Source organism: Desmodus rotundus, chromosome 4 (genome assembly GCF_022682495.2).
Source record: "Desmodus rotundus isolate HL8 chromosome 4, HLdesRot8A.1, whole genome shotgun sequence".
NCBI lineage: Eukaryota > Metazoa > Chordata > Mammalia > Chiroptera > Phyllostomidae > Desmodus > Desmodus rotundus.
In genome coordinates, this window is record NC_071390.1 from 170576929 (window position 1) to 170601956 (window position 25028).

Sequence of the window (25028 nt, forward strand, 5' to 3'; positions counted from 1 at the left end):
AAAATAATGTAATATATATAGTTATCAGCAGTTATGAAATAAAAAATATTTTGAAAACCCAATAAAAATATATGCATCCTACTTAAAAGCATACTTTTTCAAGAAGTACAATGCTTTGGTTACATTTCTCACAATTTCTCACTTACTGTATATAATACAGTTTTTTAGGTCAAGCTAATTCTGAGACTGAGTTCAAATGAGATTTATCTCCGAAAATGCTTTAAATAAATATCCCCACCCAGGGCTTTAACGATTAAATTTTCTCTATGAGAAAAAAAATATAGTCGTAGCGAGTATTTTATTAGAGAGCCACTTTATTCACCTAAAATATTTTAATGTCCATCTGTAACCCTGAAAAGGTATTTTTAAATAGAAATGCTGATGCAACCTTAATTAAAGAAACACTAGAAGGTGATGCTATAATTTTATGTTACAAAGAATGCTGGAGAGCTAGTTTAGCTTTATTAGAGCTGCCTGACATACAGTAATAAAATCATAAAGATTTACCATTTATCATTTCTGACAGCCAATCAAGGAGCCTTCCATTTCTTAATGAAATCTGACCTCCACAATGGCTAGCAGTAAACTTTCCTCCCCCGAACTTCCCGGAACACATAACACTTAAAAGACAGCTTTCAAGTTTTCAGAACAATTTGCTCAAATACCATATTTAGAACTTTAGTAAATCTGGTGTTTTCCTTGTCTACACCATAATGAATTATCTGTCCTTTGCTTACTAAAAACAGTACTTAAGGGGAACGCTTAATTGATTAGATTGACCTTTATATATACATTGTGGCTACTTACAAAGTCCTAAGTTTAGGCATATGGTTGAAACTTGCCACAGAAAGTCTGGTAATGTTGTTATTGTTGAGAGTCCTGTAGAATTGAAAAAAAATAGTTAAAAATGTTAGATATGGAATATATTAGTCACTGTATATGTGAATATAAAGAAACCATCTAGTGATTAGGTTTATTCAAAACAACTACCTGGTAGAGATGGCACAGGGAACCAGATGATAAATTAAGTTTTATACTTGATTATATCACTATGCATTCAGTTTTATCAAATATTTACTATAAATTTATGGCTTTGGCCATAGCATCTTTCCTATTTACATGTTGCTTGATGCATCGTGAACATGCATGCGTGTCTGTTTATGATAAATGAGCATAAGACAGGCACAGTGGAAACAGTAAGTAGTCACATGTCCATGGAGGGGTATCACGTATACTTAGTGTCTATGAGGAAATGAACACATTTGAAAGCTCCAGCTGAAATCTCATAGCAACAGCACAGCATCACTTCTCTCAGGTTCTGAGACAGACTCCTGCTAATTATTATTTACTGCAGGCATTAGCCGTTGTTGAAATTTCAGTAGTAAAAACAATGTCTGTATTTGGTGCCTGCCTAGGGTGGGCACGGAGTGACACTGTGTAGCAGAAGCTTATATTAAAAGCTGAACATATTCTAAGTGTTTACTTGCAGCCTCACATACTGCCCCCTTTTTAAGAGCTATGTGGTGCTGATCACGGTTTCATGAAGCTAGAATAAATACGAGGTGGTCGGGGGGATATGCTGAAAGGAAGTATGATTCTTGCTTGGTCCATACTTTTCCTACTTTTCCCCTAACAAGCATTGTTTTGCTATTACCATTTCTACTCCTACTTCTAATCACTCATTCATCTGATTTCCTGAATGGCTCTTATTTTTATGGCAACATGAAATATAAAAAATAAATCAGGCATAAAACTTCCATGAACATAGCAAACAGTCCAACTGGTGAGATGAATTACTCAAGTTACAAAGACTTAGAGCTAATGAGAGTAAGAAGAGAATTTTTCTCTCCCTTCGGAGATGTCTGGTTGCAACAAGAAAATGCAAAGATCGTTATCCTGAGGTTGTGTGAGTGCAGTGTGGAGACAGAACATGGTTCTAGCAGACAGAAGGTACAGTGGGCTGTTGACTAAGCAGCACAAGTTGCTGAAAGAGGCGGAAAAGACGGGATCAATAGTGCAGGTGGGTACCTTGTGTATTGGAGAAGGGTTTGAATTAGAAGTTGCAAATTCTCTTGCTTATAGAGGCCAGGCAGGGAGCATACATAAGAGGAGAGGGCTGGATATACCAAAATACAGTGGGGAAGAGAGACGGAGAAGGGCAGCAGACAGGTGGGAATGAGGAGAACCCTGCAAAACCGGCTATTCTTTGCTGTAGTGTTAAACTCAGTGCCAACGAACCATTGCGTTGCTGTCGTGGAAGGCTGCCAAACACTCTGATTTTCTCAAGAGAAGCTAGAGTTGGAAATTTTGAGATCAATCCTCCCAATTTTTAATATTTAAATACTGGCAACCAACGCAAATATTCCAAACAATCTGGCTTTCTCAAGAGAAGCTAGAGTTGGAAATTTTAAGATCAATCCTCCTAATTTTTAATTTTTTAAAAAATAAATTTATTGATTATGCTATTACAGTTGTCCCATTTCCCCCCCTTCCACTCCATCCTGTCCACCCCCTCCCTCCCACATTCCACCCCTATAGTTTTATATATATATATAATTTTTAAATACCGGCAACCAACTCAAATATTTCAGAGTCTGTGGGCCAAGTCTGTTTGGGCTAAGCAATGGACATTTGGGAGGCCGCATTAGGCCAGCTGGCGGCTGCAGTTGCTAATGGTGGGATGTGGGGTGTTCAGGGTGGAGGGATTAACTGAAACTTCTCGGTAAAGTGGGGCACTAGAGCTACATATCTGGAATGCACACTGACTCACTTTACTCTCCAGTTTTGCAATGCATTGAATGATATGAGAACTAATCCAAGTGATTTGAATGACGTCGCATGGAAAAGAAGCCCACTTTATGAAGGACCTATAAAGCTTTGAATTGGACGGCTCCTGTTGGCTAAAAGCCTGTAGCATTTTCCGTGTACACAAGTAAAATGAGATTTTTCTTCAAACGCCATTAAAATATATCCTGACGTTTGAACTAAAACGTTTCACTTCTCAAAGGGATTTGCTTTCCAGTGACCCCTTTACCCACCCTAAAATTTTATGCTGATTTTATAGAGCAAAAATTGTCAGAGGACATACATATTAAAATGTGACTTTGAGGATAATATATATTTAAAGTAATTCAATGCAGTAGATACATATTGACTTGGAACTATAATTTCTTCAGATTCCACACAAAAGAGAATTTCGCTTAATGCCGAAGCTGGTAGCTATTAATCTGAAGTCTTCTCGCAAATGTTAGTTTGCTTAATGCAACTGGAGAAAAAAAATTACCTTAGTATTTTTTTTTTAAGTTTTACAGCCTAGACAGTTTTATTTTTCATGGAGGAATAAAGTAATTAACAAGATTTATTCAATATGTTAAGTCAGATTTTTTCTTTTTTATTGATGTTGGCAAAGCAATATTGATACTGATACCTGGAACAATACATGGAACTGATGAAATTGTTATTTAAAAATTAACAGTGTTGATTAAGTATGATGACATGTTCACGTTATGTTCGTGAAAAAGTCTATTTCTGTGTTCCACGCAAGATTTTTCTCTTTTCAATGAGAGTGTATTCTTGTACAAAGGACATCTTGGTCTGTAGATGTAAAACGTTAGCCTTGCTAACTACGTAGGCCCTCTTGGGCTTCGATCTTGACTTATTTGTTTTGTTTTATTCCCCTAGTACCAGGCGTAGGATTTGGTCTGATATTTAATGGATATGACTCACCATGTTTCAGTTAAATTAAATTGTGTGCATTCTATAGAAAAGAAAAAATAAACTATCTAAAACTAGTAACTCAAGGGATATATTTTATTTCTCATTCTAGCATCCAAAAAAAGAGAAAACATTGATCTAGATTTAATTTGCAATATCATTTTTGACATGGTATCTTCATTTTTAGAAAAAAGAGAAGTTCTAAACCCTACCAACCAGAATTCCCCAACAAGGCCATAAACACACAAGTGAAATGGCCTGCTTGCTTTCACCTACCTTAACTTTACCTTCCTGAACTTTATTCAATCTATCTACTATGTATCCTGATCTAACAAATTTTCATCAATGGCCCTACGTCATTATTCTCATTTTTGTTTGGCTTCAGTATATACATACGTTCATAAATGGTTCATGGACTTAAAATTTTTAAAAATCTAAGTCACTGGAATCTGAAATTTAAGGTAACATGCAAATTAATGTTCCTTCATTATTTCCACATGAGATAATATAATCTAAAAGAGTTATGATTGGTAAAAATAAGCAAAACAGAGAACTTTCTTTCTAAAACCCTGAGGAAGTTAACTCTATAAAAAAGCTCCTGACCAAGTGTTTATAATAGGTAAATTTCTGATTTACATAACAAGGTATTTGAACTTAATAAATTCCAAAGTTTTCAGTACCTCATCCAATTTTTCCTTAAATTTTTCATCAATTGGTTTCTTTAAAGGTTATATAAATTATAAGGATTTAAAAATTAACATATTTTAAAGGAATATGTGCTTGACTTCATAAAATTTTTATATAAAATATTTAAATTACTTTGAAAGAAATTCATATTTTCTGATATCATGTGCTAAGTTTATTTACATATTTATTTTTAGCAGACAAACTCTAATCATTATGTATCTCTTTGAGACCTACATATTAGGTCCTCGAAAGTTTTTCAACAGTTTCGATTTTGATTTTAATTCCATGGGCCATAAACTGCTTATCACTCTCTGGTGTGTCTATGACAGTAGGTCTTTCTAAAGTCACTGTTTAGATATTTTGCTAATACAACATACAAGATGAACGAGGGGACTGTGATTTCATGAATTTGCTGTTTCTGATATTTGCCTATAACAAAGCAAAGAAACAGTTATTGTATTTTTGGGTAAAAGGTTTTTATAGCCTGTACCATGCTTGGTATATGGTGGGTTTTCTCTGTCAAATACATTCTCCCCCCTCTCTCCCTTTCTCCACATATGTAAATATATAAATATATTTATTCATATTCTCTCTCTCTCTAGAGTACTCAACATATCCTCAATATATTATATATGAATTATTCCATATCAAATATTTATTTAAACTCTTAATAACAAAATACTTTATGGAATTTAAATTTATCCAAAATACGCAGCAAAATTTCCACAAAATAATTGGTATAATTCATATTTCTAGTTAGGAGCACTGATTTAGCATCGATTTTTTTTACTTCATCAGCTCTACTGAATTAAGTGAGATCTGCAGTGGTCTCTTCACATACAAAGGTTAGCAGCATGGGCTACGTCCTTGACATTATACTAGTATTTTGAAATCATAGTTGTATCCTAATTAATCTGACTCTGAATTAGCATCAGTGAGCTTCATATATTAAAACTGCCTCTGGAACACAATTTTGAAAGTGGCCTTATAATGTGTATGATAAGCACTTTGAATGTCTTTTCTATATAAAAAGTTAAGACTGTTGTCAACAGAAACAAAGGTGACTTCTCCTGTGGTTAGAGAACTGTGTATATATCCTTAAGGCACAGATTACCTTGATAAACTCATTCTTACATAAGCCTGTAAAATAATAACATCACATGACACAGCTAGAGATTCTATTCATTCACTCACAATTAAAATCAAAGTCATATAGAAAATATTGCTAAAGTACATCATTCTGCTTGAAACATTAAACTTTTTTTTCAGAATTACATCCTGTTCCTCAAACTGAATTTATAAAGCAAATGGTATCTTTTTTTTACAGAGGATTTCATGACTCCCGATAACTTTTACCACCTGGACTCAACATTCAAAACTTCTTCACATGTAATTCAGTTTTTGATTTCTGAATAAACAGAGTCAAGGATGAATTAGAGCACAGAAAAACATTTTACAAGGGGGAGCCATGTGTAAGTATATTTAAACCCTGGAATTGTTACTCTCTGACTGCTGGGAAAAACATCCAGCAACGTACAGATGGCTTCACTGGCTTTTAGTAACTCTAGTTTTCATTAAAACTATTTGTATTATAATTAATAATTTCATTTAAGTTATGTTACCAAGTCAAAGATCTGTAGAGGTTACTCAGTTGTCTCTAACCCATTTTTTCAGGCACGTCTGCCCAGGAAGGAAACGGAGAAGATGCCAGTTACAATCCAAACTCCTGTATAGTGCTTTACTAAGTCAGTAGTGAGGACTTTCAACGGGCCTGATGGGCGGCTCATTAAAATTAGACCATCGACTTCAAAATGGCCTTACGAAATCGATTTTAAGTTACTTGGTTAAAAATGATGTTTTAAAATGAGAAAACGTCTTTCTATTCCAGAGCAACTACAAACTCTATCAACGTATCAGCTACTCAGAGGTTTACTTTTTGTCGTTACTGTGATTTTTCCTATACAACTCAGGTTGTCCTAATATTTAGCAATTCTAGGAATTCTCACAAATTCCATGAATGAGAATATTTTATTATAAGGAGAAACACATCAAGGACATTATGTGTAAACATTTGAGTGCCCTTCTTAAATAGCCAGTGTTATCTAAACCTACGGATACGATTCATGAGGTTGTGCACACAATTTGGACTCTTCCTTGCTTTCACGGTGTTATTTAAGGCATCTCTTCAGGACACCACACTGACACTAGGTCTTACGCTAGCAGAAAAGCTTCCACATGAGCACTCCCCAGACACAAAGCTCCGGTGGGGAGTAAGAGAAATAAGAGATACTTACAGCACTTCCAGGTCCCGGAGAGCCCGAAATGCCCCATCTTCTATACAGCTGATCTGGTTGTAATCCAGCTGCCTGTGAAATGGATGAGAAGAATAGATGTAAAAGGCTGAAGACTTGCAGGGTTACGGGGAAGGAAGTCTCCGGAAGGGTCTGTGAAGCCCTGGCTGCGCTAACTGAAACGCTCTCACAGATACACTCATCTGCTGAAGAATGTCACGAGCCATTCTTGCCTCGGTGCCGCCACTGAAATCTCTTTTTGTTCTGAACTGTCTGTGCAAATAGCAGCCCTTGGAAAGCTCCTGTAAATAATAACTGCACCTTATATTAAATGCCATAGGAATGCAATTTCATTACATCAAGAAAAGCTATCCATTAAGAGCTTTCAGCGTCATCTTGCTGAAACAATTTCATTAAGGTAAGGGACTGTAAATCACTTAATGTCACATGCACCCCCTCAGTGACCTAACAGAATCCATTTATCAGAGAAGCCCAGCTGCATGTTAATTTCACTATCCTTGGCAAGAAAGAGCAAGACTACTTTTAGGTTTTCTTCTTTTAAAAGCAGTTTTCCTTCAAGAACTCCAAATCAAGGAAGATAAATGAGGTCCCGTATAGCTCCCTGCTAGTCCCAACCAGGAATACACTTTAGAAAGCTGGCAGTTGTTCTGTTTTAAGCTTCACTATTCCCATAATTTGCACTGTTTATCATTATTTGAGAATTCTCTGCACTGTAAAAATGGCACACTTTTCAGTTAAAGAACTTCCGGAATTATACTACTCTCCAGGAAACATGGTTTTAAAGTATTAAGAAATTAATGAAAATGTTTGCTTTTCTGAAAGATGCTAATTTCAGCCCAAAACACTTCAAAGTGTATACGGCAGCATCATCGTTAAAACGATACCTATGTCTACAGTAAAAGTTTCAAAGCTGTATCAGTTCTTTCTAAATAACACAAAATTCAAACTAATAAATCTTCTTTTGCAGTTTAAGGACTCATTTGTTAAAATGCAAATATTTTATTTAAAAAAAAAGGCTGCTCTGAACTTGGTTAAGCCTGCTTTTTCTTGCCGCTTGTTTTTGAAATTAAAACTTCCTTATTTACACTGAGGAATTTGCTTGGTTACAGTGAACTGCTACATGCTAAATCCTATCAGTCCTACAAGCAGCATTTAAACCTAGTAGCTTGGTCCTTCGTGATGTTATTATGCTGGTAAAGAAAAAGTATTTTAATGCTTCACTTGAGACAGAAGCGGAATATTTGATGAAATAATCGGATGAGTTGTCAGCTCTACACGAAGACGTACAGGGATAAGACTGAGATCGGAGCACAGTTGAATTTTTGTCCTTGTTTCCAGTTTGGAATTCACCAAAAGGGCTAATTCACATCCGAGGTCTCTTCTTAAAAAAACTGTTTAGACATTCCCGTAGAATAGCTGTTTCTCTCATAAAGCTACTGAGAAAGGGTGCAATGATTTAACCCAGAGGGGCCTCTTTGAATTCCTTACTTTAGAAATTACTGTACCTCGCAAACACCTCATGAAATAATACATCTCATTTTTAGGAAGGTCTCTGGGGCACACAGTCATACAGGAGACTCCCTTGATGTCATGCAAATGTTACCATCTGGACAATGCAGTATAAAAAAGGTGAACGTCAGAGATGATGCCATTTTATTGCTCTCATAAACAAAGGTTTTTCCCAAAGAATAGCTACCATCCACACTACTGTAATAGCCTAAAGCATTTCTACTTCTTGGGAAGTTATGCAGAAGTATAATTTTATTTTCTAAGAAGATTTTAAAGCCTCATGATAGAATTCGGCTGCTGCGGTTCCAAGAAAACACTTAACATTCTTGAGCACTTTTGATTTTTACAGATTAAATTCATTTAACAATTAAGTTAATAACCTTTTATTTTAAAGTGCTAAATATATATCTACACTATTATTCTCTAACCTCTTGAACAATTTATCAAAGCCATTTAAATTAGTACAATGGCATGAAGTGTTACCCTTGACACACTACAAAAGAGAAATTGTTTCCAGACAAATTGGCAAAATCTTTTAATGCTATCAAATTTGCCTAATGCAGTCTCCAGGTTAATCTGTAAAAGGGTGAGCTGTATGTTTGCCCATATCTTAATATCCTGAGCTGTCAATGTATAAATCAGTGCTGACACAGCTTCTTTTAAATCATGCACACCATCCACAAAGGGGAGGCCCCAGCATGCCAGAAAGCACTCAAGCAAATCTTGTCCTACAAGAACTGAAAGGCAGATTACCTTCTGTCTACCCAGAAGTTGAGACACTGCTGAAAACTTTGGTAATTTCACCCCTCTTAAGCACTGCTCCTGGTTACACGCTTCTGATTCTTAGCAGAAATTTAAGCCTTTATTGGTGCTAAAACATTAAGACTACTTGGCTCTTGTAAGTCCAGAGTTTTCCTTAAAAGTTTTCTGAATGCCGTCATAGCTCTGTTCACATATCTTCTAAGAACAAAGTTATTTTATGAAAAAGTCACATAGGAAAGGCCAATCAAAATCAAAATGAACAGTTTTTTCATCAATTGGTGGATTCCATTCTATTCAAAGGAGTGTTTATGGAAAGAGCTGTGCCCACATTACTACTCATGAGCAAATCTCTCTGCATAAACCTCCATTTGTCTGCATATGGTTCAAGATAAACAGTGTCAAAACTATGCAGAAGCATCATTTATTTCAGGGGTTCTGGACTATTTTTCTGCACCTCGTTTTTCTCGCTCTGCTCACTTCCTTCTCCACTACCTCTCAAACCCTGGGCACTTCTGCTTTCTGTAAACAGAAGAGGGTCTGTTTTCAGGCACGCATTTAGAGACAGGCTGCCCCGTTTAGATGAGATTTCCAATTATGCCATGAAATTATTCTGAATAAAGGAATTAGTAAGAGGAAAGCTGGTTGCCTGTTTTGTTGTTGTTATTTTTTTTAAATTGTCTCTTCTCCAAAGAGTAATGTCACAACTATTCAGCTAGACATGGAGTGAATGTGTTGGTATTTGGACATTACGGCACTGGGTGCTCAGGTACAGCTTTCGGATGCTTTCCTGCCCAGAGGCCACTTCCCTGGAGGAAGCAAGTTACCACTTTTCTTATTTTCTGGGAGGAAGAAAATGGTATAGATAATATTATCGATAGTTTCTTTCAGAACTGTAGCTGGAATGTTTTAGCACAAACTTTTGTGTCTTCCCCTTATTTTTCTATTTCCAGTCTTCCTCCTTCTGTTTAAATTCCTGATTCCCTCTCCAGCTGGTCCTTTACTGTTCTCCTTTGTGAGGGTCTTTCGATGCAATTGCTTTACCTTTAATTTCATGATACACAATATTAAAAAGATTAGAGAATCTTCAAGATCTCTCTCGGCATTAACCCTCCATAATTCTGTTTTCAGTGATAGCTACTCTTCTGATGCTCTGAAATAACTAGAGGACCATTTTAATTTTTCCTACTACTGCCAAATTTCGTCTTAGACCTCCTGCTCTGTATTTATTTAGAGATGTGACTCTCTGTGCCTCACAAACATAAAATTTCTAGAGCTGATCTGATTTTCTTTAACACTATAAATAATTTAACCTAGTTTCAGATTTTGATCAATTCTAGGTATGAGAGACAATATGTAATGTTGCTACATATGTTTTTAAAATAGGTATATTAAATGACAAAAAGTTAAAATGTTGCAAACTTGGCATCCTGAAATACGGTTGGAGACATTGGATTTGGTTACTTTTAACTTTTGTTTTCATGGATTTCCTTTTTTAATTTTTTAAAGTTTGAATACCACACGATGTTTGAGTTAGACATATAGAATTTCCCTTCCTAAATTAACCTCAGTCGATTATTTCCTTACCCAAAGAAAATTCACATTTCATTTCAGCATCCAAACGATATCTTATTTATTACTAATTGATTTTTGAAGGAATTAGAACATAATAAACTATTCTTTACTCTGAAACAATATTGAACATAAAAAATCTTCAATAATTTCTGAGTCAGGCAGGTACCCTCCATGTCTCAATAAAATCCTTATGACTATGTGTGGGAAAAAAACTGGTTTTCCAGTATTTTTTAAGCTACAAGAAATATAAGTTTATTATATATTGCTATTGTATGGTTAAAAAATTCAAAAATTCAGCTGACTTAAAATGCATCAAAGTAATAAGGATCAATCAGTATGAGGGAATACTACAATCCTGCTATTTGGAAACAAAGGAGATCAAGGATATAAATTAAATAGGAGAAAAAGAAAAATGCTGTTTAGGGTATGGGCATGATGTGTTCTATCTTTCCCCTTGTATGTATAAAATTCTTGTCAACATGAGTGCCTAACCATACCAATCTGACACAAGTAATAATCACTTAAGAAGTAGTCCGAGATTCAAGCTATAATGAATAGAAGTATAAGATTAATATGAGTTGAGCCATATCGATAAACAGCCAAGACAGAAGCCGCAGTGACTGTGTCCATGACCTCAGCATTAAGCTTATCCCTGTTAATCCGGGTATTAGCGAAGAGAGTAACCAAGATAAGAATTAATCTGAGAAATGCAAAGTAATTTACATTATTTGTAAAATTAACCTTTTGCAGTCTTTCAAGTAATATTTTATTTTTCACATAGGAATTCAGATTTCGGTGGGGGGGGGGTTGAAATAATCTATGGTATAAAGTTATATCCAATGGTCATTTTATTGGGAGGAAGCAAAAGGTAGCTTTAGGAATGATGGTAACAGAAAACGAATGAAAGACAACTAAGTTGCCCTTCATGTTCTGGTAACTCTAAGCAAAATAATCAAAGGTGATAGAAACTGAAACTGACTATAATTGTAAACACTTCTGATTAATCAATATTTGGTCTGGTTCAAAATATCCATGGAGACATTTGGTCCAAGCCAAACCATGTTTCTAACCCAGCGATTTTCAACCTATTTCATCTCATGGCACACAAACTAATTACGGGCGCTAAAATTCTGTGGCACACCAAAAATATACTTTTTGCCAGTATGACAAAAAACCAGGTATTTTTAAAATTCATTCACACCAGACAGCTATTGTTGTGCTTGCTGTTGTCATTTTTTTATTTGAAAATCTAAGGGAAAAGAAGTCAGAGCTCTTAACTAAATAGGTACTAGATGTTTTAAAAATTCTCATGGCACACATGTTGAAAATCGCTGACCTAGCCCCATGTGCCATCACCAGCTAGGCTGCCAAGGCAAGAAGGGTTATTATTGCAATACAGGCACAATGGAATTATTGAACCAATTAAACATGATAGTGTTTTAAATGTATTAATCACATAAGGCAAAAGTAGAAATAAATTTTATGGGTTATTTGAACCCAGAGACATTTTTTAAACATGGGCACTTTTATCAGTACTGAATATCAAGGGCCACTTGGCATGGACCAAACATTGCCAGAAATGCTTTGGATAGGACCAGCTGTACATCAAGGGCATTTACTGAATGCATAGCAGTTGGCAGAGCCTGTATATACACCATCTCATTAGTCCTCATTACACCTTCATTAAAAGGTAAGTTTTATCATCCTGATCTTATAAATGAGAAAATGAGGCTCACAGATTTCAATAACTTATTCAAAGTAGGTAGTAAATGCTTGGTAAAACCTTGATTCAATTTAAATTTTCATATATCTGAATCCCCTACTCAATACACAAATGGCTAGGGTAAAAGATTCAGGAGCTATTTATTCTGTAAATGGGGGTTTCAATTAAATCTCTGATGGCCAATTGTTAAGAAAGAAGCCAGTAAATGAAGAATGCTAAAAACACTCAAGAAGAAAGAGATCGCCATAGGCTGAAGTAATCATGTGTGAGGGTAGGAAAAAACCCAGTCCTTAAAAAACTGGTAGAATCCAGGAAGGCAAAAATAAAAACAGTATTCCTTATGACGCAGAGTGGAATGATGAAAGAACAATCGTGAGCAGAGGCTCTACAACATCTACAGTCAATGACCTCGAGAGAGAGGCCATGTGGCCTTGAGCAAAGGGCTCGTGTGCAGGTTAAATGGGGCAGGGGGCTAAAAAACTGGGTGAAGTCAGAACATTATGACCAGTCGGGGTAGCTCAGCAGACTAGATGCTGTGACATTTAATGACAGTCACTGCTGTCTCAGGGAGAAGTCAATATTCCTGTAGACCCTGTGGAACTATGACAATATTCTTCTCTGTTCTTTGCCATAGTACCTATAACAAAGTGTTTGTTTTGTTTTTAAATGGAATGATTTTGAATCAGGTAGTGATGGGATAAAAAATAATGCTTAGTTAAGTGGGGGCTGGGCTGGATGGAGGAGGGCAAAGGAGGAAAAACTGGGATGACTGTAATACAATAAACAAGAATAAAAAATTATCATGTACTCTAAAAAGAGTACATGAATTGCAGATCAAAATTCAATTAGCAGGCTATTGTAATAGAACAGAGGTAGCAAAGTGAGGCGTTTAGTGTGGGGGAAGCAAGAGACCTTAAGATCTGTTGTGTCTTGGGGACAACGTGGAAGCCACAGCAAAATCATGCCAATTTCTTTTTGTACATATGTGAAGTGGATTCCCAGTTAATCAAATGTTCTTGTGTTTTGTTTCATTTTATTTTGAAAAGTATTTATGAAGACTATATAGATTTATTTTTACATTATGGGATGCCATCACTGACAAAAAAACTGCTAAGTCACCGCGGCAACAAAGCAAAATGCAAAGCTGGAGAGGTTATTGGTAGCAAACTTGACTCCCGATGGGGATTACACAATTCAGTGTGGTTTTTAGAGTGAGTATGAACTGGGCAAATTACAGGACCACGGACAGTTCCCAAGGTACTAGTGGCACCTCCCCAACCTATTTTACATTCAAGGACCAGGACAACCCTGGTTACCTCTTAAGTCTACAGACAGCCTTTCTGGATGTTAAGGGGAGTTCTGGTCCTCAAAATATGAAACTTAACTTACTATCTATCTAGATGAAGAGTCACCTCTACAGGTTTGTTCAGGAGGTTCGACGTCCCTGTGAAGACATGTGGCACTTAATCTGACACAGAGGATGGCAGGCCTCTTGAGTGAGGAACCAGCCTCCCCTTCTAAGTCTCTGCAGCCTCATCCTACTAAAAACACTCTAGAAAAAGCCAGGGCCACTAAGAGTTACAACTTAAATTTCATATCAATGGATTTTATTTTTATGTTAAGTATGTAATAAGTTGTAAGTATGACAAGAAATGTTGAGAACATGAAAACCAGCTGATTACAGTAGAGATTTTGCAAGTATGACTTAAATTATGTGACAAAGGTAAAGTAAGTCTTGCATTTGTATGGAAAATACATAATAACAACACACAGGTGAACTCTCATGCTGGCTGAATCTTCTTATTACCAATAATTATCACAACCCAAACTGGGTGATTTGTTTCCTAAAAAGACATGGTCATACATGTCTTTTCTCATCTATTTCTAAAATGACACCATGACTTAGTTAGATAAAGAGAACAAAGCTAGATCCTCTTTAATTTAAGCCATTTTAAATGGATGTATAAATAAAGGATAAATACAATATTTTCCCTAACCTACTTTTTATCAAGAGGCAGTTTTCTGGAAAGGGATGGTAAGGCTCATAACAGATACAGGGTTAAAGGGTTTGGGATAATGCAAGTAAGTGGACAGGATTGTATTTATTTATGAACAATAAAAGGTAAAGTTTGACTGGAACATGAAGTACATTTGAGGACGTACTGCAAAATGAAATTAGAAAAAAAGCAAGTGTGATTTATATTATACAGTATATCTAAAATAATGCTGTTGGAATTTAATTATTTTAAGTATCGATCTTGAGCTCAGTAAAGAAGCTAATGATAAAGTATATTGGAATTTGCTTTTGTGGTATGAATAACAACGTGCCATCTACTTTATTTTTAAGTTCATATATTTGAATATTTTTTCATTTAAATCCTGGGATAACCATGACTCAGAATGGTTTCTCATAAACACAAGAGACTTTTGGAGGATTTTTATTCTCATAAAGTACATGTTTAGAGATTAAGCTTGCAAGCCTCAGCAATAAAGAAAGGTTTAATTTGAATATTCTCCTAAATTATTCAATTAAATGGAAATACCTCCTAAATCCTTGTTTTAAAATAAAAACACTGGCACAAAGTAGCATGTCTTCGTTCAGGATTTGGTCAGAAGGCAGAAAAGGCTTTACTGTATCAGTGTTAAATATATAAAATATATGCAAAGTTTATAAAGAAAACTGGCATAAACATTGATTATCATTTTGGTGAGGCATCAGTTGGTAATGATAAGGTATCGATACTTTAATTCATATCTGACTGGGTAGTTTGAAAACACTGATGCAAATCCTTAGGAAAAGTGCTGCCAGTGAATATCATAAACACTATAATTTAGTTGATATTTTAATATAATCGTCCTATTCTCAGATATTACCGTCTAAAATGTCAGGAACAAGAAAGTGGTTTCAATTGCAGCTGGATAAAATTAGGTAACAAAAATAAGACATAAAGAGTTTTAATCTGGTTAAGAAATTAACAGAGAGGAGCGAAAAAGTTATGGAAGTCCTCCCTGGAGATGATTAAGAGCGAGATAAATGTCCATCTGTCTACCATAATTTTTGTGTGGCTTGCCTGAAGGAAGAGGAATAAGGCCTGCAAATTTGCAAAATTTACACAGCATCAATTCATAATGTCAGGATGCTGCCCTGAGCAGTTAGCCAATCCACATGATTAAAGCAAGTCCTTCCAGTGAAAGTCTGGTAGCTGGAATTTGCTCTGAATAAGGTCTGAAAGTGGTAAATCCAATAAACCCGTTACTGTGCATCAGTCTGGCTTTTAGTTCTATACAAAAAGATGGTCTCGACGCAACCCAAGCACATAGTCCTTTTGTCTGGGCCTCTTTTTTCTCTTTTACTCTCTGGATGGCGGGAACACTGGCCATCATGGCACAACGTGGGACTGTCCAAACTGTAAGTGCACCCACTGGGAGGCAAGTGGGACAAAGCACTGTGCCCCTCTTTCCCACACTGGACATATTATAATAATATTAACTATGCTAATGTTTGTGAACTTCTACTGAGATATTATTTGGTGGCTTGTGGATTCCAGTTTAATAATAATGTGAACTGAAATTTACCTTCAGATTAAATACATTCTACCAGATATATTTTTAACTTTCAATGAGAAAACTACATTTTATACAAAGGCCCATAAATTTGGACAGTTTTTGAACAATATAGTCTTTTTTTAAAAGACTTTATTTATTTTTATAGAGAGGGAAAGGAGGGAGAAAGAGAGGCAGTGAAACATCAAGGCGAGAGAGAAATACTGATCGGCCCGCAACCCAGGCATGTGCCCAGACCAGGAATCAAACCAGCCACCTTTTGGTTTGCAGAGTAATGCCCAACCAACTAAGCCTTTTCCACTTCTTCATGCCCACAAGTCAGGGCATGAACTATTTTTTAATTACAGAAAAATGCCCTTTCACAGTAAAATTCTGTAAAATTGTGGCTATGATCCTAATAAATTAAATAAACCTAAAAATGCACTGTGGTATTTCAGTGCTGCCCTAATGGTCTTTTCCATTGTTACATGGGAGGCAGTAAAATAGTGGGAATGAATTCCATCTTTGTTCAGCCTCTTTAATAAATTCTCACTTCCTCAATACAAAGCAACGTGTTAGAAGATTCTGTTCTATTTCCTCCTAGCAACTCTTTCCTACAGAACTCCCTGATAACGTCAAATGATCCTTTTTATCTCTTTCTTTCTACAATACCAACACCAAAATAGCATTTAATGTCAGGGTCTTGTGTTATCCACTTAGTACTTCCTGATATATTTTCTCTTTTCGCTTTGTAGCTCCACATCTAAATGACCCATAATAGACATGGGTCTACCTTATCCATTCCTAACACTGCAAATTACTTTATGTCCTGCTTTTCTGTCTCCTTACCCTACCTTTTCCAAAGCTAACTTTCAGCAGTTGGTTAGTGAATCCTTGCAGAATGAAATGCACTCTAATTTCATGGCATTTTACTGTTTTAAATTCTTTTACGTATCTTCTTTCCCTAATATCCACAGCAAACCCAAGCAATTATTATATTCATTTTCTAAATGTGACAACGAAGGCCCAGTGAAATTTACTGCTTTATCATAGCTACAAATGCAATAAGTAGCAAAAGATTCTGAGATTGTAACCCTCATCTCACTGTCTACATAACAATTGCCTTCAACTTTGGGGATGAAATAATGCATGTGAGGGGAAGATTTTTAAATATCCTGCTAAGTCAATAATGCATTCCTTTCAGTACACTGGCTGGCATCTTACTTTTTTTTATCTCTGAACTTATAAATCACATTTTTTTTAAGGTTAAATGAAGAGAGCATAAGGAGGAATCTCACCATGACTGGTATCCTGTTCCCAAATGTACCCTTAAATTCAGTAGAAGGATTACTCACAGACTTAAATTCCCTGAATATCTTTCCTAAGAAGTAAAAGCCACCTGTTTTAAGGATTTAGTGATAATACTGCCGTAAGATTGTAAGTGCATTCCCAAAGGGTGGTCAACTGTAGCCGTCACTCTCCTTTTATGGTGACAGATAGGCAACGGTGAGTAGGTGCTTTGCTACACAGGACCCTTCTATTGTTCTGATCAGATACAATCTGCAGAGGCAGTTTGGAACACTGTACAGCTCAGAATCTACCTGAAGACTTCCCTAAGCTCCAGCTAAAGAAGATAAAGAGAAAGCAAGTAAACTCCTCTGAGTATGTAAACACTCATAATAACCTAGGGCCAGATTTTAATGGCTCTACACAGTTACATCTAGATGCCTGTCTTTTCTCTTTACTTGTACCTTTAGAAAGTATAAATTTAAAACAAAAACCATTTGCATTGAAACGAAGACACAAAGGCCCAAACTAGTAGCTGTTGTAAACGGTTGTCCTCTTTGATGAGGGAAAACATCTGTCTCGCTTTTGCTACTGGAAAAATAATGTTGGACCCTACCATGGCGAATTCTGAATGTAAGTTAATTCTTGACAAAGTCCCTGCCCTGTTTATTACTAGCTAAAAATTATTGAATTCCTGATAGTTAATCTCAGCACTCGGGGGCTTTTCTCCCCCCACACTTCAAACTAACGTAAAGGATGAGGAAAACAGTTTATGTCTTATCTCTCACAGTCAATCAAAACCCAACATTTTCAAAGGATAATATTTAGAATTTATAAAAAATATATACCGACAATATTAGTATTGTCACCGAGATTTTAAATCTGATGTGTACTTCCAGAACTACCTCATTGACAATAAACACTTCTACACAAGGCTACGAAGTAAAGATTTATCAAGGAAAAATGCAGAAAGTTTACTTTTTCTTCCTTCTTTTTTTTGAATAAGATTATACATATATTTTTCATAAATATATGAAGAAAATATTCACACAAAAGGAAAGGAATAATTTCCTCACTCTCACCTTGTTGGGACTTAATGAAAATGGTTATCCAAAGGCTGTTTTAAAAAGCTGTGGCTCTAGGCTACAGGTGCCTTTAACAAGAAAATATTATCTACTCTTTTAGGAAAAACAGTTTATATTCTGCATATCTAATAAACTCCAATAACAACTGAAAAGGGGGTTATTGAAATAAGCTGACAGTAAAAGGCAGGAAATACATTGAAACTACCTTTTAATCAAATCCATTCCTTTGATTTAACAAGATTAATCACAAGGTTTGAAGAATGAATTTGATAACAAGTGCAGATTCAAGTCACCTTCTAAATGAGAATCCCTTCAGAGAGCTCGTGAAGACCACATAGACCTTGCAGTCACAAGCTCTCCTACTCAAGCAGAAAGATGCACACGGCTCTTGCCGCTTTTTATTATACTTTCTTTAATATAAATTTAACTTTTAAATCAGATCACTTTAAAAAGACAGAATACATTTTTAAAAAATACTTACAGATTTTTAATGTCAACCGCTCCACGGAAAGCCTTCCTTGGAATTGCCTGAATTTGGTTTTCACTGAGATCTCTAAAAATAACAAAAAAGAATACAATCAAACTACAAAGTATTCAAAATTGTTTTAGTCAGTGTATTCGAGAAGTGATAGAATACGGTTCTTCTAGAAAATGCTTTTAAAAGGATCCTAATGACATCCATAGCACCAGACGCATTTTCTAATACAAATATTTTCTGTTTCCAGTAAAAATTAACTAACGGTTTCTTGAAGTACTTTTACAGATCTTTAATTTCATGATGAAGCATAGAATATGGTTATCCTAAATGTAAGAGTTAATTCAATTCTGTGCAATAAAATATTTATTTAAAACAAATAGCAAAGTTTTCATAACTCAATTTCAAGGGGTTCTAAAGTTTTAGTACCGATAATTCTACATCATTGACATAACTTACAAAGGATATAGGAAAGCAGTCCATTTTAACATCCTAGAGAAGAGAGGGCAAAAACTGATAAAACGTGGGCAGTGTGATTAAGTTTCCATGGCACTCGTAAGTAATCTTGAAAATGGAACATGGCAGCACTAAGCCAACAATAAAACCAGCAGTTCCTGCATGAAATATTATCAGCAGGTTGAATTAAAACCTTCTTTAAATAACTCTCTTATAACCATAAACACAGCCTGTCTATATTTGCATTTTAATTTAATTGAGAAATACATTTTAATCAAGGGGGTAAAAGCACTCTTTGAGTTGGAATGAGAAGTTCGTAAAAATCACTCATCTCCTGAAAAGGATCGTTATTTTTCCTTCAGAGTTCCCATGCAATTCCATGTGCTTACACCGTATTATTAGCCTTAACTAGGAGGACATACACAATGAGAAATGCCGCTGAAAACAGAACACGCTCGCCTCATTGTAAGTGACGCGACTACATGGCAGAAAGCTGAAATACCAAATAAATAAATGATCAAAGTAACCATGATGGTGCTAAAATTATCATTAAAATTCTAAGGTAACTGATGCTCACAAAGGGAAACGAAGCTACTAACCACGGAGCCATGGCTGACGAAGACAGGGCCATTCTCCAATTGTGCGAGGCAGCCTGGACGGCTTCTTCCCCATCCTCTCCCCTAATGCTTCTTCTTACGTCCTGAGCTAGTCACTCACCCACTTACGGCCACGCAAAAGGGATAATTGGCAGACAGAAAGATTTAGTGTGTGGCCTTGACCTCATTAACATTAAGGTTTAAACAACAAAGATTTGCATTTATATTTCAATATCCTTAATGTTCAAATGAAAAAAAAAGGGTTTGCTAAGCAATTTGTAAAGAAGTAAATGTCAGTCTATTTAAAGAGTTAAGGTCTTTAGGGAGAAAAAAACAAATACATATATTATTTCTAACAGTAAATCTGCAGTAGGAGCTTATGTGGAAGTCAAGGCAGCCATCCATTCCCTAAGCACTGTAGCTGTTACTGCTCTCAGTCATTTCGGCATAGCCCTGAGAGTAATAAAACTTCATTTCCTTAAAAAGTGCTTATTTATACAGCTTGGCATTGATTGAGACTGACCTCCTTCCTTTGTTTAAGAATGAAGGGTTAAGAAAATGTAACAATATGTATTTAAAAGCCTTGATACTGGAAACAGTGCTCAAAGGAGGCTACCAAGCAAGGAGAAGGTAGAGAGAGGTACTGGAGAAAGAAAAAAAATCACAAAGGAATAAGACAGGAGAGGGACGGAAGGTTGAATTCAAGCAAATCTGAATCTATAATGCTCCCTGAAAACTAACAGTGGTGTTTACACCGTTGCGTCACTGTCGATTCAATGTTTTCTTATCCCTTCATTTTTTCCACTTCTTCTAAGACGAAGATGGCTTTAGAGAAGTTTTCTTCAGACCTTGCCTGCTTCCCAGACTCTGCCGTCTTTCCATGCAGCCAGCTGGAGCCTCATTCAACACCTGCAGGCTCAGCTCTGCTCAGATTCTAGACACGGTTTATTCTAGGGTCATGGTCTCAAACGGGGAGATGGTGGAGAGGGAAGAAAGTCAGGGGGATATTTTACGAGGATCACAGAGACATCGCTGAGCGTCCATGCAATGCAGTCAGAACACTGTTCCTTCTGAAACTGATTTTAGTCCTTCTGGTCACCGTAGGCAGAATTTTGGGGCACGGAAGGGTTTTATCCTGCTAACACTTAGCAATCTTTTTACAAAAGAGTAAGTAACTGTCCATCTCAGAGGCTCCTTACTCCCCTAAGGTCAGTGGTTTAAGTGTAGCTGCCCCCTGAATACATCGCTTCCCAGAGGACTGTAGGGGCTCTCTGCCCTGTGCCCAGCCTACTCCAGCAGACGACTCCCGTTGTGGATCCCAGGCCCCGTCAGTTAGGGGGGCCGTGGTTGCCCACGAGAGGAGGAAGACACTAAACACATTTTCAGGACATACTGTATTCAGCGGTTAACTTTAAGAAATAATATATTATCATTTTTGATCTATAGTTCTTTTAATCTCCATAACCATCTTGTAGTTAGTATTATCCTGGTTTTACATGAAAGGAAACTAACCTTCAGAGATGTTAGATATTAGTGCTAAAAAATGAGACAGATTGCTAAAGTAAATGTACAGAAAATAGAGAAATATTGAGTCCAGATTTGGGGATTTTTAAGGGTGATACCAGGAGTTACTTAATTTCAATATGTCCTTCCTGTGGCCTTGAACTTAGAAGGCATTTTTCTTAACTCATCCTAGCCTTTGATTTCTGTCATTTGCAAAGTGATGGGTAAGACTGCGTTAGAACAATGACTCACATTTTCTACATATAATGAAGTGGGGATTAGCAGTTATTTTAACCCAACATATATTCATTTAATATCCAATCTATGTAAGGCATTGCTGATGTTGCAAGAATCGCTGGGTTGTATGAGGCCCATTTTCTGGTTTCAGAAATATTCAAATTTAATAAAGCAGATGATGCTAGTAGCCAAACAGAAGATGAAATGAGAGATTCATCAAATTATTCCCAGTCTAAAAAGGGAGAAAACAGAATAAGAAGAAAGGTAATGTGAATGTGTCTCGATATAAAGATGGAAGGCAGGGTGGAACAGCACTTCTAGTGAAATAAATTGCACAAGAAAGAATATGGAGGTGGAAAAATTATGTTCTATGGGGGTAGCTCTTGGTCTGTTCGTTCAGGAGGTATAATGTAAGTAGTGGAGTAATGGGAGATGAGGTAAGAAGGACAAGTCAGCAGTGTGCTAAGCAGACTTTTTGACAATGATTAAGGAGTGAGTTTTCATTTCAGCAGACAATGGTGGGGAGGGAAGGGTACTCGGCAGGAGCAGGACAGAGGCTCTTCCCTCAACACATTAAACTGGAAATGGATACCTGGGGTCAAAGACTCGAGTTCAGAGGACCACACGCAAGACTCCTCTGCTAGCTGGAGAAGGGTAATGAGAATCTCAAGCAATAGGACAACCATGAACACTGCTGGCTCACCCTGGGCCAATTAACAGAGGAGGTATCTCTCACTGTATAGACAGAAAAGATGGAGCAGATTAAGAGTGGTATCAGGGACTCATGAAGAACCAAAACTTAGAAGTGAATTGTGTGTGAATGTGGATTAGGCAAGAGAGAGGAGACGGAAGTAGCTTCAAACATAGATTAGGGGGACTGTAAACAAAATTGGGAAATCAGAAGAGCAAGGTGCAGTGTTCCTTATGAGTTTGTTGGGACATTTTTCAACCTAGTTAGAGAGATGTGATATACTCATATATCACACAGCTTGATGACAGCAAAGAGAATATAAGATAAGTAAAATATGAGTGGTATTTGAGAAAGGTGATCTAGGAGTTCAGAAATTTAAGAGTCATTGGAGGCTTGATTGAGTTAAGCCACTTTCAAAGTAGAATGGGATCTTTTTGAACCTTGGGGAAAATGACTGGGCTCAATCATTCTCAGCCTCCAGTGTTGGGGAGGGGGTGGTAGGTGGCAGAAACCTAAGGAGAGAGGCAGAGTGCCAGAGGACTTAAGAACATAGACTGCAGACCTAGACTATCTGAGATTAAATTCTAGCTCTGCCATTCGTTAGCCATGTGACCCTGGGAAAACTGCTTACCATTTCTGTGCTTCAGTTTCTTCATCTGTAAAATGGAACGATAATCAGGACTACCTCCTAGGACTATTAGGTAGATTCAATGAATTCACACTTTTAAAAATGCTCAAAAAGTACCTGGAACATTGTAAGCACTATAGAGGTATTGACTATATGTTACCATTATCCCAGCAGAAATGCTATGTACCCCTGTGTGTGTCTGCTTTGTTCCTTGAAGATTCCAGCAGAGAAAGTGAAACTTAACTTACAGGACTGAAGTGTTCTATGAACCATGTGGAAAGAAAGGAATGAGTCAGAACTACTGAGTTAGCGAGATGGAGTTGCCAAGGAGAGTTTGTAATTATATCACTAGGCAATAGAGTGTAAAAATGCATTCCAAAGTAGGGAAGTGACATGACTGGAGTTGATTTTTAGGAACATTAAACTGGAAATTGAATTTCAGAGCAGGTGGAGACAATGAGCAGAGAGGTCCTATTGGGCCATGATGGTGGAGGAAGACAGGGCGTCTGCAGTGACCTAGGAAGTTTCCCTTGGTGAATGTTAAGTAATAAAGGAGAAAGTTGGGCTCAGGTCAAAATATAAGGTCTTAAATGTAAGTTAAGCCTACTGTCATGGGGAAAGCTTGAAACCACTTGAATTTTCTGATTAGGGGAATAACAAAATTCAAAAAGTGAAAAGTATTTGGGGAAGACAAGTGTAATAATTAGAAAGCAGGCATTGAAGACCACATTGGTTTGGGGATATTTTGTACATAAATATGGGAAGGTATTGCGGGATCATGGGTTTTTAGAATTACTACTGTTAAAATGTCCATTCTAGCCAAAGCAATCTAAATATTCAGTATAATCCCTCCCAAAATTCCATGGCATTTTTCATAGAAATAGACCAAACCATTCTAAACCAGAAAAGACCCTGTATACCCAAAGCAATCCTGAGAAAGAAGAACTAAGTTGGAGGCTCCTTCTCCTTGAATTGAACTATATTATGGAGCTATAGTAATCAAAACAGTATGGCACTGGCATTAAAAACAGACTCATAAACCAATGGAACAGAATAGAGTGCCCAGAAATAAACCTGTGCATATATGGTCAGTTCATTTAAGAAGAAGTTTCCAAAAACATAGTGAAAGGATAGCTCTTCAATAAATGATGTTGGGAAAACTAGACAGCCACATGCAAAAGAATGAAACTGGAACCCATCTTACACAATACACAAAAATTGAGTCAACATGGATTAAAGACTGGAACTTATGGTCTGAAACCATAAAGCTCCTAGAAGAAAATGTAAGATGTAGACTTTTTGACATCAATCTTAGCAACGATTTCTCGATTTCTTGGATTTGGCATCAAAAGCAAAGACTGGGAAAGCAAAAATAGAAAAGTGGAATATATCAAACTTAAAAGGTTCTACACAGCAAAGCAAACCATAAACAAAATGAAAACCCATCTACAGAATGAGAAAAAATTATTTGCGAATCATATATCTGACAAGCACTTACTATCCAAGATATATAATGTATACATGCAATTCAATAGCAAAACTCACTATACAATCTAATGAAAAATAGGTAGAGAAGCTAAATAAAATATTTTTTAAAGAAGGAACACAAATGGCCAACAGGTCCATGAAAAATGTTAAATATCACTACAGAAATCAAGTGCAAATTAAAACCACAATGAGATATCACCCACACCTGTTGGAATGGCTACTGTCGAAATGACAAGAAATAAGAAGCGTTGCTAAGGATGAGAGGAAGGGAATCCTTGTGCACTGTTTGTAGGAATGTAATTTGGTGCAGCCACTATGGAAAACAGTATCTTAAAGAGATACCTGCACGTCCATGATCACTACAGCATTACTTACAATAACATAGAAACAGCCTAAGTTTCCATCAATGAATGAATGAATGAATGGTAAAAAATGTAGATAAGGAAATAAGCAAAATTAGAAAGATACAATGAAATAATATTCAGCTCTACAGGGTGAGGAGAAAGTAGGTTTACATTTGTGAGTACAGGAAACAGAGTTTAATCTTGCATTAATATGTTTTGATTATTGTATTATTTTCCATACAAACAACTATAAACCTACTTTTGCCCCACCCTGTATAAAAAGAAGAAATCCTGCCATTTGGGACAACATGGACGGACCCTGAGGGCACCATGCTAAGTGAAAAAAGTCAGACAGAGAAAGACAAATACTGCAAGCTGTGTGAGCTCACGTACACGTGGGATCTAACTGGAATGAA

At 36.4% G+C, this 25028-nt stretch overlaps 1 protein-coding gene across 8 annotated transcripts in view; it reads right to left on the bottom strand.

The window, feature by feature from the left end:
- The window catches only part of SLIT2 (slit guidance ligand 2), a 317606-nt gene that overhangs the window by 113403 nt on the left and 179175 nt on the right, over positions 1 to 25028 (bottom strand). For all 8 annotated transcript variants that reach the window (XM_024573636.4, XM_053922868.2, XM_024573635.4 and 5 more), the window contains exons 5-7: positions 18676 to 18747; positions 6696 to 6767; positions 808 to 879 (exon numbers count right to left, since the gene is read on the bottom strand). In XM_024573636.4, coding sequence (XP_024429404.2) covers positions 808 to 879; positions 6696 to 6767; positions 18676 to 18747 — 216 coding nt within the window. The remainder of the gene's footprint in view (positions 1 to 807; positions 880 to 6695; positions 6768 to 18675; positions 18748 to 25028) is intronic.